This window comes from Mustela lutreola, chromosome 8 (assembly GCF_030435805.1).
Source record: "Mustela lutreola isolate mMusLut2 chromosome 8, mMusLut2.pri, whole genome shotgun sequence".
Classification (NCBI taxonomy): domain Eukaryota; kingdom Metazoa; phylum Chordata; class Mammalia; order Carnivora; family Mustelidae; genus Mustela; species Mustela lutreola.
Window position 1 is genome coordinate 134725677 of NC_081297.1, and position 16217 is coordinate 134741893.

General features: G+C 37.8%; 1 protein-coding gene across 11 annotated transcripts in view; it reads right to left on the bottom strand.

Annotated features, from left to right (window-relative positions):
- Window positions 1-16217, bottom strand: part of SLC41A2 (solute carrier family 41 member 2) — a 131854-nt gene that overhangs the window by 45382 nt on the left and 70255 nt on the right. For all 11 annotated transcript variants that reach the window (XM_059186732.1, XM_059186731.1, XM_059186729.1 and 8 more), the window contains 3 exons: window positions 10491-10638; window positions 5354-5433; window positions 1658-1789 (listed from right to left, as the gene is read on the bottom strand). In XM_059186732.1, the coding sequence (XP_059042715.1) occupies window positions 1658-1789; window positions 5354-5433; window positions 10491-10638 (360 nt within the window). The remainder of the gene's footprint in view (window positions 1-1657; window positions 1790-5353; window positions 5434-10490; window positions 10639-16217) is intronic.

Below are 16217 nucleotides of genomic sequence, written 5' to 3' on the forward strand. Positions count from 1 at the left end.
GAGGCAAGCAGAGAGAGAGGAGGAAGCAGGCTCCCTGCTGAGCAGAGAGGCCAATGTGGGACTTGATCCCAGGACCCTGAGATCATGACCTGAGGTAAAGGCAGAGGCTTGACCCACTGAGCCACCCAGGCGCCATCACTGGGCATTTCTGATGCTCATTCAGAGTGATCCGAAGGGGCACATGCACCCCAATGTTTATAGCAGCAATGTCCATAATAACCAAACTATGGAAAGACCCCAGATGTCCACTGATGGATTTATAAATGAGATGTTTATACACACACACACACACACACACACACACACACACGAATATTATGCAACCATCAAAAAGTGAAATCTTGTCATTAACAATGACATGGATGGAACTACAGGCTATTGTGCTATGTGAAGTAAGTCAATGAGAAAGACCATTATCAAATGATTTCATGGGGCGCCTGGGTGGCTCAGTGGGTTAAGCCGCTGCCTTCGGCTCAGGTCATGATCTCAGGGTCCTGGGATCGAGTCCCGCATGGGGCTCTCTGCTCAGCAGGGAGCCTGCTTCTCTCTCTCTCTCTCTCTGCCTGCCTCTCTGTCTACTTGTGATCTCTCTGTCAAATACATAAATAAATAAATCTTTAAAAAAAAATGATTTCAGTCATGTGTGGAATTATGAAATAAAACAGACAAGCATAGGGAAAGGGAGGGAAAAATGAAACAAGACAAAATCAGAGACAGAGACAAACCATAAAAGACTCTTAATCATAGGAAACAAACTGAGGGTTGCTGGAGCGGAGGGAGATGGGGGGAATGGGGTAACCGTGTGGTAGACATTAAGGAGGGGACTTGATGTAAGGAGCACTGGGTGTAATATACAACTGATGAAACACTAAATTCTACCCCTGAAACTAATAATACACTATGTTTTAACCAAACTGAACTTAAATTTTTTAAAAAGCCAAATATAACCTTTATTTTCATCAGAAAATAAGTGAGAAGAATTGTGAGGTTTAATCCTGTGGTCACAGTTCTTTGGTAGTCACTGGCTGGGTGACACACGACACTACTCCTTGTTAGGGAGGTTCCCCTCTCCTTTTGTTTGCTTGGGATCGAATGCCTACATCCAGAAAAGCCAAAAGGATTAATGTAGGAAAGACAGTATATCTGTCTAAATCACCTAGCAAGGCTTTCCTATATGTATAAGGTTCCTCCTTTTTTTTTTTTTTTTTTTTTTAAGATTTTGTTTATTTATTTGATAGAAAAAGACACAGCGAGAGAGAACACAAGCAGAGGAGTGGGCTCCCTGGGCTCCCTGCTCCACAGGCTCGATCCCAAGACCCTGGCATCATGACCCGAGTTGAAAGCAGACATTTAATGACTGAGCTTGACCTGGGTGCCCCATGGTTTTTCCTTCTTGACCCATGAACAAGGCATCCCAGAGAAAAGGATGAAAAAGAAAAAGTATACAAAGTTCCTCAGCAACTGCAGAATTGATACAAATGACTTTCTTTCACTGAGACTTAATGAACACAATCTATTCTATTTAAAAACTACTGAGTTCTCAGGAATTAAAAAAGGCACATCAAACTGACAAAATATGCATTCAGCAAACGCTGCCGTCTCTATTGTCAGAGAATTATTCCTGATATAAAATATGTAAAAATCCAAAAGCACATACCTGGACCAAAAAAAGTTCTAAATGGGTAGTAACAACCTTTGGGTTCATCAGGCAGTTCTCCTGGAATGCTATGTAAATGGAGGTAGGTAGAAATCCTGCTAGCCTGAATGGCCACCAAATTACCACCAATACCTGAAACATAAGGACAAACAAAGCAGTTATCATCATATTTCAAACAACTTGCGTAAATGTGACCAAGCAAGGCTCTTCATGTTATAGCGTGGGCCAATAAAACAAACAAAAAAGAATCCTTCTGAAATGTTGACTTATGTAATGTTGAGCTAGGTATTCCAAAGACATAAAGTCATTGTTATGAATTATTTTTTTAAAATCTGACTCACTGCCTGAAAGCAGAACAGACTAAATAATTTTTTTTTTTTTAGTGACTATCATGGCCAACATACAGGTAGCAAGGTGTTTAATGCTTATCATCTTAATGAGAAGAAAAATAAGCTTGATTTTTTTCAAATAGGGAAGTCTTGAAATTTCTCTTCCCAGGTTACTAGACAAATTAGTATAGGGACTAAAAAAAAAATACTCAGGAAAATCATCTTTCAAGCTCAATTATCCTCTCAAATACTTTACAGACCTGCCCTACAAGAAACATGAAAGGAATTTCTCTTGGCAAAAGGAACATAAAACCAGATGGAAATCTGGAACTACACAAAGGAAAGAAGGGTGCTAGAAATGTAAAATAAATTAGAAAATTAAAAGGATATCATTTTCTCATTTTTAATCCCTTTAAAAAATAACTGGCCATTTAAAGCAAAAATGATGATGATGTATATAGGGCTTACAACAAAGTAAAATGTATGACACAAAGAGCATATAAGAAAGAGAAATGAAAATCCAAGTATACTGATGTAAGGTCCTTACCTTTTCTGTAAAAGGGCTCAATTATTATTTGAAAGTACACTGTGATAAAGATATTTATAAGCCCTAGATCAGTAGTTCCCAAAGAACAGTCAGGGGTCTGAAGGAAGGTTAGTTCTAGAAATCCTAACCCCTTGCTAGCAGAGGTCCCAGAAGGAGAGCTTCACAGTACATATTAGCATGATAAAGGCTTTAAGAAATCCTGTAGTAAAGAAATCTATTTGACCTAATGCTTCCCAAACTTAATTGGCCACAAAACTTACTTCTGAAGGTATACTATTAATCTCACAGAACTAGCATTCTTATGAAATCTATTTCAGAAAATGCTACTACTTCTGTGAGACGTTAATAAGTGTTAAAAGATACCCTCATCAAAATATCATCACTGATATGCCTTAAAGTGTGTATTTTTGTAACCCATAAAACAGATAAATTAGCACTTATTGTGGGGGCTGGGGCAAGCTCAGGCTTTGGAATCAAGCAGATCTGGGTTTAAATGCTGAGTTACCACTTACTTAGACGTGAGATACTGGACACATTACTCTGTTATGGTGAGGTTGAAATGATGTAACATGCATTAAAAGACCTGCATGTTATCGGGCACATAGTAGGTACTCACTCACTAGTTAGCAAATGATGATGGTGATGATGGTGTGTTAATTAGGGGCCCTTTAAATCACATATCCTCTAGCACATTTAGTATGAAATTCAATTCTCAAAAGTTCCATCTTTTTTTGAGGACCATGGAAGAAATCTTCTCTATCAATGTTTCTAACCAGTGGAATTTAACATAAAGTGAGCTCATTGTGAGATCCCACTAAGAGATTCACTTACTGAGATACAAAAAAGATTTTACTACCACGAATACCACAGCTTCCAAGAACAGAACTCCAGGGAGGCTCAAGAATCATTTCTTACATAAGGTGAAATAACAGGAACACTGTTTCAAACATTCCTAATGATAGGGTTGTTATAATTTAAAATTTTCTCTGAAATGTAGGACAATATAGCTCTAACAGTATTGGTGGTAGTATTTATGCTAGTGACTTCGTTAACTAATATTCACAGAAGAGGATTTGAACAGGTGGACAAAAAGCAGTAATCATTCCAGACAATGAAAATTAGGTCTTTGTAGGGCCATGAAATAGGAATCTGGTTAGAAAGATAAAGGAAAAAGTTGTACACATCCAAAAGTATACAGGGGGCTTTGAAAGCGAAGCAGAAGAATTCAAACTTGATTTGACAGGCAGGAGGAAGCCACTGAAAAGTTCATCATCTTTTTTTTTTTTTTAAGATTTTATTTATTTATTTGACAGAGAGAGATCACAAGTAGGCAGGGCAGCAGGCAGAGAGAGAAAAGGAAGCAGGCTCCCCAACGAGCAGACAGCCGGATGTGGGGCTTGATCCCAGGACCCTGAGATCATGACCTGAGCCGAAGGCAGAGGCTTTAACCCACTGAGCCACCCCGGTGCCCCTATGTTCATCATCTTAAGATTGAAGTAAAAAAAAAACAATGTTTAAGAAAGACTAGCCTTGGGGCGCCTGGGTGGCTCAGTGGGTTAAGCCTCTGCCTTCGGCTCAGGTCATGATCTCAGGGTCCTGGGATGGAGCCCAACATCGGGTTCTCTGCTCAGTGGAGAGCCTGCTTCCTCCTCTCTCTGCCTGCCTCTCTGCCTACTTGTGATCTCTCTCTCTGTCCAATAAATAAATAAAATCTTTAAAAAAAAAAAAAAAAGAAAGAAAGACTAGCCTGCTAGTGACAGTTAATTGGCACTGAGCAGTGAGTAGGTTAGGAAAGCTACTTTATGACTTCAGTGATGGCTGAAGTAAGACATTAGCAGACTATAGTGTGGAGACATTCTTACACAAGTGAACAAGTGAACTATGTTAATGGGCAAATCAATGAGATCTGATCATTGTCTATTCAGAGGGTGAAGGGCTGCGTTGATGGTTCTGTGATTTTAAGGGTGGATGATGGGGGGGTAGGGGCACTAGGAAAATTGGAAAGGGGATCTAGAGGGGAAATATCTTCATGGACATTTTACAGCTATGCAAAAATGTAAATGTTCAAGTGAAATTTTAGGTCTGAAGTTAGATTTTGGGGAACTTGCCTTCATATAACATTATTTTATTACACATAAATATACGAAAGCAATTTATATTAAATGTGTAGCATATCCTGTGACATGTTTTCCCTCAGGTAGAATTACTTTTTAAATTATACTGGCATAAACTGTACTAAAATCCAATATAATGACAGCCAGCCCCAAAGTCAGTATGACTAGATTAAAATTATCTTACTAAATGGAATTCATACCAAAAAGCCCTGTGAACCTAAGTATTATAATTCCCTTTTTATAGGTAAGAAAATAATTTAAGGCAGATCTTAAAGGGAGCCACAGAGGAGTGATCGATTTTAATGAATCGAATTGACTTAAGCAATGCTTAAACCTAGCTAACGCTAATTGATCCACAAAAATCGACAGGAGCAGTAGCAAAACATGAGACAGCAGATAAACCCAAAGTCAATGATAATCCAGAACTGAAATATCCTATTTCACCACACTAATCTTAAAAATCAAGTATGCTCGACTCTTAAACCAATACCAAGTAGTAAGAGTAAGAAACAGTTCTTTTCAAAAATAGGTTGTACATACTGAGAACAGGGAATGTCATTTCTATCACGAACACCAACCTGGGGGGGGGGAGTGGAAGGGAGGGGGAGATACACCTCTTAAACTGTGAACCCTAATATTCCTGTTCCTGATTAAGAGTATATATAATGATTTGATACCATTATGAAACAGTATATCTAATTCTTACCATTAATAACTGGTGTGTAAACAACAATCCCAACCAAGTTTGGATCAGATACGGTTGTGTCCAGAATAAGGCCCCCAATGCTGGAAGATAGAAAATTGTATAATTTAGGGAAGAGAAATAAGTGTACTAAATTTAAAGCTTATCTTTATACACAAACACCTCTACTTTAAAAACAATGTTTTTAAAAATTGCTTTTTAAAATTTTTTTAAAATCTAAATTAAAAATTTTTTTAATATTTAAAAAGTAGAATAAAAAGGAAAAATAGTCCAAGTAAAAATCAATGTCAACAGTGAAACTTTGAAAATAAAACACAGAATAAGCTCTAGGATCTCCTCCTGATCTCTAAGATATGTTTCTTAAAACAGGAAAAGAATATGCTTTAGGGGCGCCTGGGTGGCTCAGTGGATTAAGCCGCTGCCTTCGGCTTAGGTCATGATCTCAGGGTCCTGGGATCGAGCCCCGCATCGGGCTCTCTGCTCAGCAGGGAGCCTGCTTCCCTCTCTCTCTCTCTGCCTGCCTCTCCATCTACTTGTGATTTCTGTCTGTCAAATAAATAAATAAAATCTTTAAAAAAAAAAAAAAAAAAAAAAAAAAAAAAAAAAAAGAATATGCTTTAGATGTATTAAAATGTCTGGAAGGATATATAAGAAATTATTAACAATGTCTATCTCTGGGGGGAGGGACTAACAGAAGATTGATGGTTATTTTATGTCCTTCTGTGTTTACTAATTTTTAAAAACCATGTGCATTTATTGCTGTTCCAATTTAAAAAATAGTTTGTTGTTATTATTTTTTAAGTGAGCTCTACACCCAACGTGGGGCTTGAACTCATGACTCTGACCCTGAGATCAAGAATCTCATAGTCTACCAACTTGACCCAGGCAGGTGCCCCTAAAAAATGGGATTTTTAAAAGAGTATTTCTTTGTATTTGAAATTAACAAGGCATTCGAGGCATCATTTTTATTGTGTGAAACCTAGATAGGTGTAGCATCTTATTATTGGTAATGAGTTGTAGCCACAGAAAGGGCTGATTTTGAGGAGAGGTCTGGAAAAATAATCTATACAGGAGCAAGCCATGTACTCTGAAAGTCTCCATGGAGCTTGGAGATTTGTTAAGTTTCCATGACTATTACCAATTGGTTAGCTTCAGTTTCTTGGTCTAAATCCTATAAAACATTGCCAGTTGCTATACTCTGTGGGATCCTGTTGCCTAAATCTTCCAAGAAAATGCAATCTACATTACAGAAAAATAAATCCCACGTTATCAGAGAACGGGGTTGATTGTCAAAATATCAGATCAAATGTTCTACCATTGCCTGACAGTTAACATTAGGAACTTATTATTTTAATTTTTTAGTAAAATAAATGAATTGTGGCTTGCTGTGCCTAAATTAATAGGACTTCCCATTAAAAGTTACATTGTAAAATCCCAAAGGAATCTTCCTTAAGGGTATTTTATTAAGGTCTCACTTTAAAAATATATGTATTTCATAGAACAAACTAGTTATTGCCAAAGAATAAATTTCTGTGCCAAAATGCACAGGTTCATGCTGTGAACATAACATGAACACTTGTTAAAATACATCTTAAAATGTTTTTATGACCTAGGTAACAAAATATTATAGGAAAAATTAGAAAAGACAAACAAAAAGAAGAAAATAAAAATCAACCTCAGTGCTATCATTCAGCATTATACTGTTATCATATTGGTATATAGCCTCCCAGACATTTTTAAACACAAAGATTTTTAAAAATAAAAGCTCACATTGTGGAAGTGGTTCTCTCTTCACTTGTATTAAATTTTATTTGTATCGAATAAACATGCACATTATTTAAAAAGTGAAAGTACCACAAAGCTTATGACATAGTCCCCAGCCCCCACTCCCAGAACCTGTTCTCCACTAGTCATTCTTTTCAACTTCTTTAGCTGTTTCTTCTGGTGTTTAATGCTCTATTTCTAAATAACATGTTTATACTGTGATTTCCTGATTTTAAATTTTAGACATTTACCTAATGACCTCCACTGTGACAGATGGGGACTTCATCTCACTTGCCCTTCCCCTCCCAACCTGGGATCCTTCATAATTCCCTTCCTCCTATCCTGCCAACTTGGTTCTAACAATTCTGGGTGAAAAATATTTACGGTTTACTTTATCATAACAAGGAAATCATTATTCACAACTGAACCATCAAGTGTATTATTAGATTTCCTCATTTTTATTTTTTACTTGGGCCTATATTTTTCCCAATTTTGGGGGTACTTACTATTAATTTGCTTTCAACTTTCTAACAAAGTTAATGAAATGCTTCTGAATACAGTCAAACATCAGGTAACTCATCAATTCCACTTTTGTTTCCTAGAGAAAGTCCTCCGTAAGTCTTCTGTCCTGCCAACCCAGATGGTGGCCTCTAGGCACGTTACACGGTTGTCACCCCACAACTTCCTTCAGTCTCCGACACTGGGTCTTGGTCTGTATGCCATGACCAAGTCCCAACATTTCACAGGACCCTATTGTCTGAAGCTTTCAGGGGAAAGCAATCTACATCACAGAAAAATGAACCATCTGCTCTCATAGAATGGGTTTCCTCATTCCTGTGTCACCTTTCTTGATTTATTTCCTCATTTTGATAGACCATTATCTTCTACCAGCGTTTATATGAAAGCCCATATGGGAAGCAAACTTTTTGAGATCCTGACTGTCTGAAAATTTCTTGATTCCACCTTTACATCTGGCTGATATTGCAACCACAACTTATGTTCAAAATAATCTCCCTTCAGAGTTTTGAAGGAGTAAGTTTAGATGTTGCTATTGGACATCATTCAGGTTCCCAATGCTTCATGTATAACTCATCTTTTTTCTCTAGAATATTTTGGAATTTACAGTAGCATCCTTTGATTAGGCTCTCTCCTGGCATTCACTGCATTAGGTACTTAATGGGCCCAACAAGCTGGAAGCCCGTGGTCTTCAGTCCTCAGGAACTTTCTTGTATTATTTCTTTGATAGTTTCTTCTTTTTATTGTTTGCCTCCGGGTGCCTGCCACCGCTTTCTGTTCTATTTTCCAGAACAGTATCTCAGCTCTATCTTCTAACTTTTGAGATTTTTAAAGATTTTATTTATTTAGGGGCACCTGGGAGGCTCAGTCAGTTAAGCATCTGCCTTCTGCTCAGGTCATGATCTCGGGGTGCTGGGATCGAGCCCCTCATTGGGCTCCCTGCTCAGCAGAGAGCCTGCTTCTCCTTCTCCCTCTGTCCTTGCCCCTGGGCTCATGCTCTCTCTCCTTCTCAAATAAAAATCTCTTAGAAGATTTTATTTATTTATTTGAGAGAGAGAGAGCAGGGGGAGGAGCAGAGGGAGAAGGATAAGCAGACTCCCTGCTGAGCACAGAGTCCATCGCAGGGCTTGATCCCAGGACCCCGAGATCATAACCTAAGCCAAAATCAAGTCAGTTGCTTAACCAACTGTACCACTCAGGTGCCCCTATGTAGCCTTAATTTCCAAGAGCTCTTCCTACTTCTTAAATCCTCCTTATTAGAGCATCCTGTACTTGCATTATGGATGCCATACATTCTCTTACTGCTCTGAAGACACTGAGGAGATTTTTTAAGGTCTTTCAACTATCCCTGTACTTTCTTTGGGTACCATTTTTCTGCTTTCTGTCTCTCATGTTAGAAGCCTTAATCAAATGTCCGGTGATCCTTTCACTGTCGGCTCCTCCGTGAGGGGAACTGCAGAGCACACTTGGGGCTTTCTGGGTACGGAGGCAGAGCTCATCAGAGGGCAGGCTTCTGAAGAAGCATCAGGTACACAAGCAGCTCTTTCACTAAGGGACCCACAAGGGTCAATATCCACAAGTTTTTCTTTTGTGCTGATGAGTTTCCCCAGAAAATAATTATTCTAATTCTTTGCCTGGGGGTAGAGGCCTGACTGCCAACATTCCATGAGCAAAGAATAAGAAGTGGCATAGGATTTTCACTGTTCAGCCTCTAGATTTTCACTTAATCCTATTTTTCATACAGTGTGTAACCTGCACCCTCACATATGCAGGTGTTTCCAAATCCACATACTCTCTGGTTCAGTCTCTCAGAGTGAATTCTGGTCTTCTGCCAAGTGGGGGTCCCCCAAGTGGTCAAGCTGGAGAAGGGCTTTTAGGATCTAATTGCCTCTTGAATAAACTTTTCACCGATCTTCTTCATTTCAGCTCTGAGAAGTACTTCGTGCCTCTATTTCCTCCACCTCTCCGGGTTTCTGAGGCTCAGCTCTCAGACCCACTTGCTTCTTATGGGTGTCCCCCCCAACCCTGCAGGAGGTGAGGTTTTAGCTTTTTCCATTCTGCTAGTTCAGTTAAAAATCATCTGATTCCTATTTTACTAATTCTGTAGAATCTCGCACCTGCTGTCCTCTCTGCTCCCCTTCTGTTTGTGGTTTTATAGCTTTTCTGTTCTATTACTGTCATTTTAGTAGTTTCAGGAAGGAAGAACATAGATGTGGGTCAATACACCACGTCTAACAGGAAATTCGTACTCTTTTCTAGCTTGCTCTTTTCACCAAATGTGCAGTGAACATCTTTCCATGTCAATACAAACTTTGTTATTTTTAGTGGTTAACATTTCATTTGGTGACTACACTACAATTTACTGGATTGATAGCTGGTTGCTAGACCTCTAAGGTGATCTCTTTAGTTGTTGTTAAAAATCCTACTGTGATGGGGATCCTTACAACTTTATTGTTTGCATATATCCTTAGTTATACCCTGTGTCCTGTTGGAGTGTCAGTAGTCAAATGGCATGTGCATTTCTAAGGCTTTCTGATACTTATGTGAATACCTTATTATTAAAAATAAGTAAAGTCAGGTTAACACACAAATACACATACATACACACACGTACACACCATGAGAAACCTTACTCATCAATCTGGTAAGGATTTGATTAGAAAAGAAGTTTGAAACTGGTCTACAGATTTCAATAATTCCTGACATTAATTTCCCTATTACCTGTGATTAAAAAAAAAAAAAAAGACCTGGCTATATAAGATAATTGACCCAAGAAATAAAAATAGGCTGCTGATATTTTAATATATATACACAGGTACAGGTATATAGAACACATTTACACACACATTTTAATACTAACCTACTTATAACCATAGCTGTTATGACAGGCTCCCAGCCTGAGTAGAGAACTGTCCTTGTGGCTGGATGTTTGGCAGCTATTATAATCCAGATAGGAGTTAGAGCCAAGAAAAAGACACCAACTAATGGAGAAATGTAGTAATAGTTGTCTAAAATTAAAAAAGAGACAACATTTCAATCTCTCTTCTAACCACATAGCAAATATAGATATTAAAAGTACAAGTTTCCCAGGAGATAGGATGTTATTCAACATATTCACAGGCTATGTATTTTCTCTAAACTTCACACAAATTCAAAACTGTGGATAAGAAAAAAAAAAAAAAACCGTGGATAAGGTAAAAATATTAAATAATGTAACTGAAAATAAATACAGGAATCCAATAAACATTTACTGAAATAGCTATTGAGCTGGATGAGAATTGCCATAATAACAGGAAGGACAGTAACAGTAAAAAACCATCATTTATTTGGCTTCTGTTATTGAGCAAGGACTGTGCTAAGTGACTTTTAGGCAACATCTCATGTGACCATCCTCCCAAGTATGAGGTATACTGCCGTTTCTATTTTATGAAGAAACTGAAGCTTGGGAGCTTAAGGACATGGCTAGGAAACAGGAAGAGTCAGGAAAAGATGGCGTCCGATATCAAAGTTAGTAACTCTTTTTTTTTTTTTTTAAGATTTTATTTGATTATTTGACAGACAGAGAGAGAGCACATGTATGCAGGGAGAAGCAGCAGGCAGAGAGGGAGAGGGAGAAGGAGACTCCCCGCTGAGTAGGGAGCCTGATGTGGGACTCAGTTCTGGGACCCTGCAATCATGACCTGAGTGGTCCTGGGATCCTGGGATCATGACCTGAGTGGAAGGCAGCTACGTAACCAATTGAGCCACTCAGGCGCCCCCAAGTTAGTAAATCTATCCATTTAACTCTAAAGTTAAATGGGATATTATTTTTACTTAAAAGGATCTTATACTACAAGCATTCCAAGGAATGCTGGCCAAGCAATGGATAATAGATAGCCCCAATACTAAATAGTGTTCCAAACTCCAAAATAAAATTAAAAAAACTAGGGGCACCTGGGTGGCTCAGTGGGTTAAAGCCTCTGACGTTGGCTCAGGTCATGCCCCCTATCAGACTCTCTGCTCAGCTGGAAGCCTGCTTCCTCCTCTCTCTCTCTCTCTCTCTGCCTGCCTGTCTGCCTACTTGTGATCTCAATCTGTCAAATAAATAAATAAAATCTGAAAAAAATAAAATAGAAGAACCAAGTTTAATATGGGTAAACACCTCTGTTCACTGCTGAACTTCTCAGAACCCTTAATATGCTAAGACAGAATACAGTACACCGTGTTAACCATAGTTTGGCCAGATCACCTAGTTTCACATCTTGGTATTATAACCTACCTTGGACAAGAAATTTCACTCCTATAAACTTCAATTTCCTTATCTATAAAATGGCAATAATAATAGTATCTATTTCATGGGGTTATTGTGACTCTTAAGAGAATGAGTACATGTAAGTAGAATAGTGTCCAAGCACCTAGCTAATATTCATCTAACACTTACTATTATCATAATTATCGCTGCCATTATCATTAACATCTTGCTATCTGGAACACACTGAGATAGCAGATTGCCAGGACTTTGCTATAACCCCTTTGTGGTAAACTGTCTTACTTGATCACAATTATTCATTCTCTCTCCATTCTTATTATGCTTCCCTACAGAGTGAATAGATTTCTCTGCCTTATTGACTTTGGGCTTAGCTATTTGTCTTGCTTTGTAGACATGCTGTATATCACCTCTGAACAAAATTTTAAGTGCTTTCAGAAATGACTAGAATAGATAGAGATAGATACGCAGATATCAGCAGTCTTCAGACACTAGACAACAAGCATTGTAAGCCTGTGTTCCCTGAGAGAAGGCAAAGAAATGAGATAAGCCTTACAACAGCCTCAGCTTTTTAACGAAAGGCATGTCCGAGACCACCATGCAGGAAGGGAAAACTCCAGCTGAGTAAAGCTAGGGCAGGGGGAATTTATAGGATCAAATACTGGAGAAGATGAAGCTCTCAAAGAAAGAGTTCATGAACTGAATACTAAGCCATGCATGCATAGGGTGAACTCCACAAGGCTAGGCCAAGAATAATTGTGGAGTTGTAAGCTGAAAAATTCCCAGAGTTTACAGAGGGCTGGAAGTCAATCAATTCAAGAGCCAACCATCTAGGGAGGAGAGGCCTCTTCAAACACTGAGAACATTTAGTGAAGACCTAAGAAGTGTCACATCTTAGTAGTAGGACCAGCCCTAGTGTAACATCTACTCAATAGATCTTGAAACCAAGCCTTGTGAAGCTCAAGCTAATCTACAATAAACTGCCTCCAGGAACAAAGTCAAACACTTCATAAAGAAAAACAAAACAATTGAGCACTTAACATTATTACATTCACAATGTCTAGCATCCAACCAAAAATTATTCTGAAGTGTTTGGAATAATATTTAGTCACATTTACAAACTTGGTTAAATACCCTAAGATACTCTATTGACTTAGACATTTCTAGAGTCTCTCAAAAGTTTCCAAGTACTTAAGATAAACTTTATAAATCTAATAGATTAAGTGTACAAATATGGCAAATCTTTAAGGTTTTATAAATGTTCATATAATGCATACAATTTTGGAATATTTATATTTAAAAGTCGTAAGAGTAAGTCAATTACTTAATTACAAATTTAAGATAGAATTAGAAGACTGACATGTTTCTCTGATGGGCTTAGTTACAAGTATATTTAAAAATATATGTTTTGCCTCTTTCGGCAAATACCATGAATTTGATTCTCAAATATTTTTATATTTAATTCTAAATATCCCCAGGGATAAAAGTTGCCTACCCCTTCTTAAAACAGTAACACCATCCCAAAACATTTTTGGTAATATCATTTTAGCTGATCAAGGTGTTACTAAATTTTTCTAGCATCTCACAAAATTCTTCAATCCTTACCCAGAATCTTATCTTTGATTGAATTTTCTATTTCCCCATCTTAAGATATTTAGAGATCCCTTACCTATGACTAAAAATGTTGGAACCAGATAGAAGCTCAATTTTTTTCCAATCAGGGAGGAATAAACAATTACTATAACTATTAAAATAATATCCAACCAAATTTTATCTTTAGTTCACCTCTTCAAAATGAGTATGCTCACAAAATCCATTTGAATGTTTTCTTCCATTTAAAGGGATATGACTGGGCACCTGGGTGGCTCAGTGGGTTAAAGCCGCTGCCTTCGGCTCAGGTCATAGTCTCAGGGTCCTGGGATCAAGTCCCACATTGGGCTCTCTGCTCAGCAGGGAGCCTGCTCCCCCCGCCCCCTGCCTGTCTCTCCATCTACTTGTGATCTCTCTCTGTCAAATAAATAAAATCTTTAAAAAAAAATAAAGGGATATGACTAATGTTATACATACCATCATTTTCTTCATGAATTTTATAGAAGATTGAAAAAAAAACTTTATTGAATGGATTCCCAGTTCTTCTTATTAAAATATTAGATAAGGGTAAATAACATCCCAATTAGAAGGAAATTCTTACTTCCTAACAACCAAGATTAACAACGACCTCTTTATAGGATCAAACAGGAAACTAAAGGTAAAATCCACTAAACACAAGTGAAAAGAACTATTCTGCTAGGTCAGATCATCTTACAACTTCATTACCCTTTCATTTTACTACGTCAAAAGAGGAGCACACTACTCAGTTTTTAAGTTACTTTCAACATTAAATCTCTGGAAGGACATCTGAAGTGGAAAGAAGCACCTACCACTCCAACCCCAGAAACACCGCTTGAACTTTTGGAGCGGGGTAAAATTTTCTCAGTACATAAGCTTAAAATAATGAGTGGGCAGTTCCTTAAAAAGTTAAACAGAGTTATCATATATTCCACTGCTAGGTAAATACCAAGAGAACTGAAAACATATGTTCACACAAAAGCTTGTGTAAGTGTGTTCATAACCTCATTTTTTCAGAACAGCCAAAAAAATGGAAGCAACCCAAACCTCCAGGAATTGGTAAATGGATAAACAAAATGTGGTATATTCATACAATGAAGTATTATTCAGGACTGACTCATGCTGCAAGGCAGGTGAAACTTGAAAACGTACTAACTGAAAGGAGCTGGACATAAAAGGTTATACATTGGATGATTCAATTTTTTGGAAATGTCTAGAACAGGCAAACCCATAGAAGGTAGATTACTGGTTGCAGGGTCTGGGCAAAGGGTAGAATGGGGAGTGATAGCTACAGGTTTCTTTTGGGGTGATGAAAATGTTCTGGAATTATACAACAGATTGTACAATATTACAGATGTACTAAAAATCATTGAACTGTACACTTTTTAAAGGTGAACGGTGTGGCGTGTGAACTGTAGCTCAATTTTTTAAAAATTCTAACAATGAAAAAAAGGAGGGGGAACTATAGTCTTCAAAAATGTCAATGTCTTGGGCGCCTGGGTGGCTCAGTGGTTAGGCCGCTGCCTTCAGCTCGGGTCGTGGTCTCAGGGTCCTGGGATCGAGTCCCGCATTGGGCTCTCTGCTTGGCGGGGAGCCTGCTTCCTCCTCTCTCTCTCTCTCTCTCTGCCTGCATCTCTGCCTACTTGTGATTTTTCTCTGTCAAATAAATAAATAAAAATCTTAAAAAAAAAATGTCAATGTCTTAAAGACAAAGAAAAAATAGATACAAATATATATACATACATATAGAGACAGAGAATAACAGACAAAGCAAATGGGATAAAATGTTAACATTAAATGTATCTAGGTCCAGGATAGGCAGAACTTTAAAAAGTAGGGGAAAACATGATAGAAATAAAAATTTCTAAAATTGATTTACTGTAAACACGTTCTATCTCAATTTCCTGCCATGTCTAATATGCTCATTCCTACCAAACTATGATTGCATGGGACACTCCTCTTTTTTTCCTGGATAAGATCTAACCTAATTCTGAGGGCTAAGGAAAAATTACAAATATAGGAAAAGGGAAGATTCTAAACATTTCTCTTTGTAGGCTATACTGGTGTTTTATAGATGTCATAAAATTAAGGAATTACCTTCAGAAAATCACTAATGACACAATCAGCAAGAGAAAAATGGATGACTAAAAGCCAAATTTAGTATCAAATTTAATTTATCAAAATTTAAATAATGTCTTCCTTCAAAATGAAATACACTTCAATGATCCGAGTCAAAATAATATTTTGCATTAATTTCTGAGTATATCACAACAGGTATTACAGTAGGTCATTATTCAGCCATTACTCAACACATCCACATCCTAATCCTTAGAAACTGTGAATAATTACCTTATATGGCCAAAGAAACTTTGCAGATGTAGGTCAAGTATTTTGAAATGCGGAAGTTATTCTGGATCATTAGAGTGAGCCTGAAATGTAATTACAGATGTCCTCCCAGGCGGAAGTCAGAGGAAGATCTGACTTCAGAAGAGTAGGCAGTGTGACCGCAGAAGCAGAGAATGAGTAATGCAGCTACAAGCCAAGGAATGCTGGCAGCCAGCAGATCCATGAGCCAAGGAATGTGTTTTCCCCTAAAATCCTCCAGAAGAGACCAGCCCTGCTGACACCTTGATTTTAGCCCTGTATGAGATATTTTAGACTTTGGCTTCCAGAACTGTAAGATGATTCATTTCTGTTGTTGTTTTCTTTCATAAGATTTTATTTATTTATTTG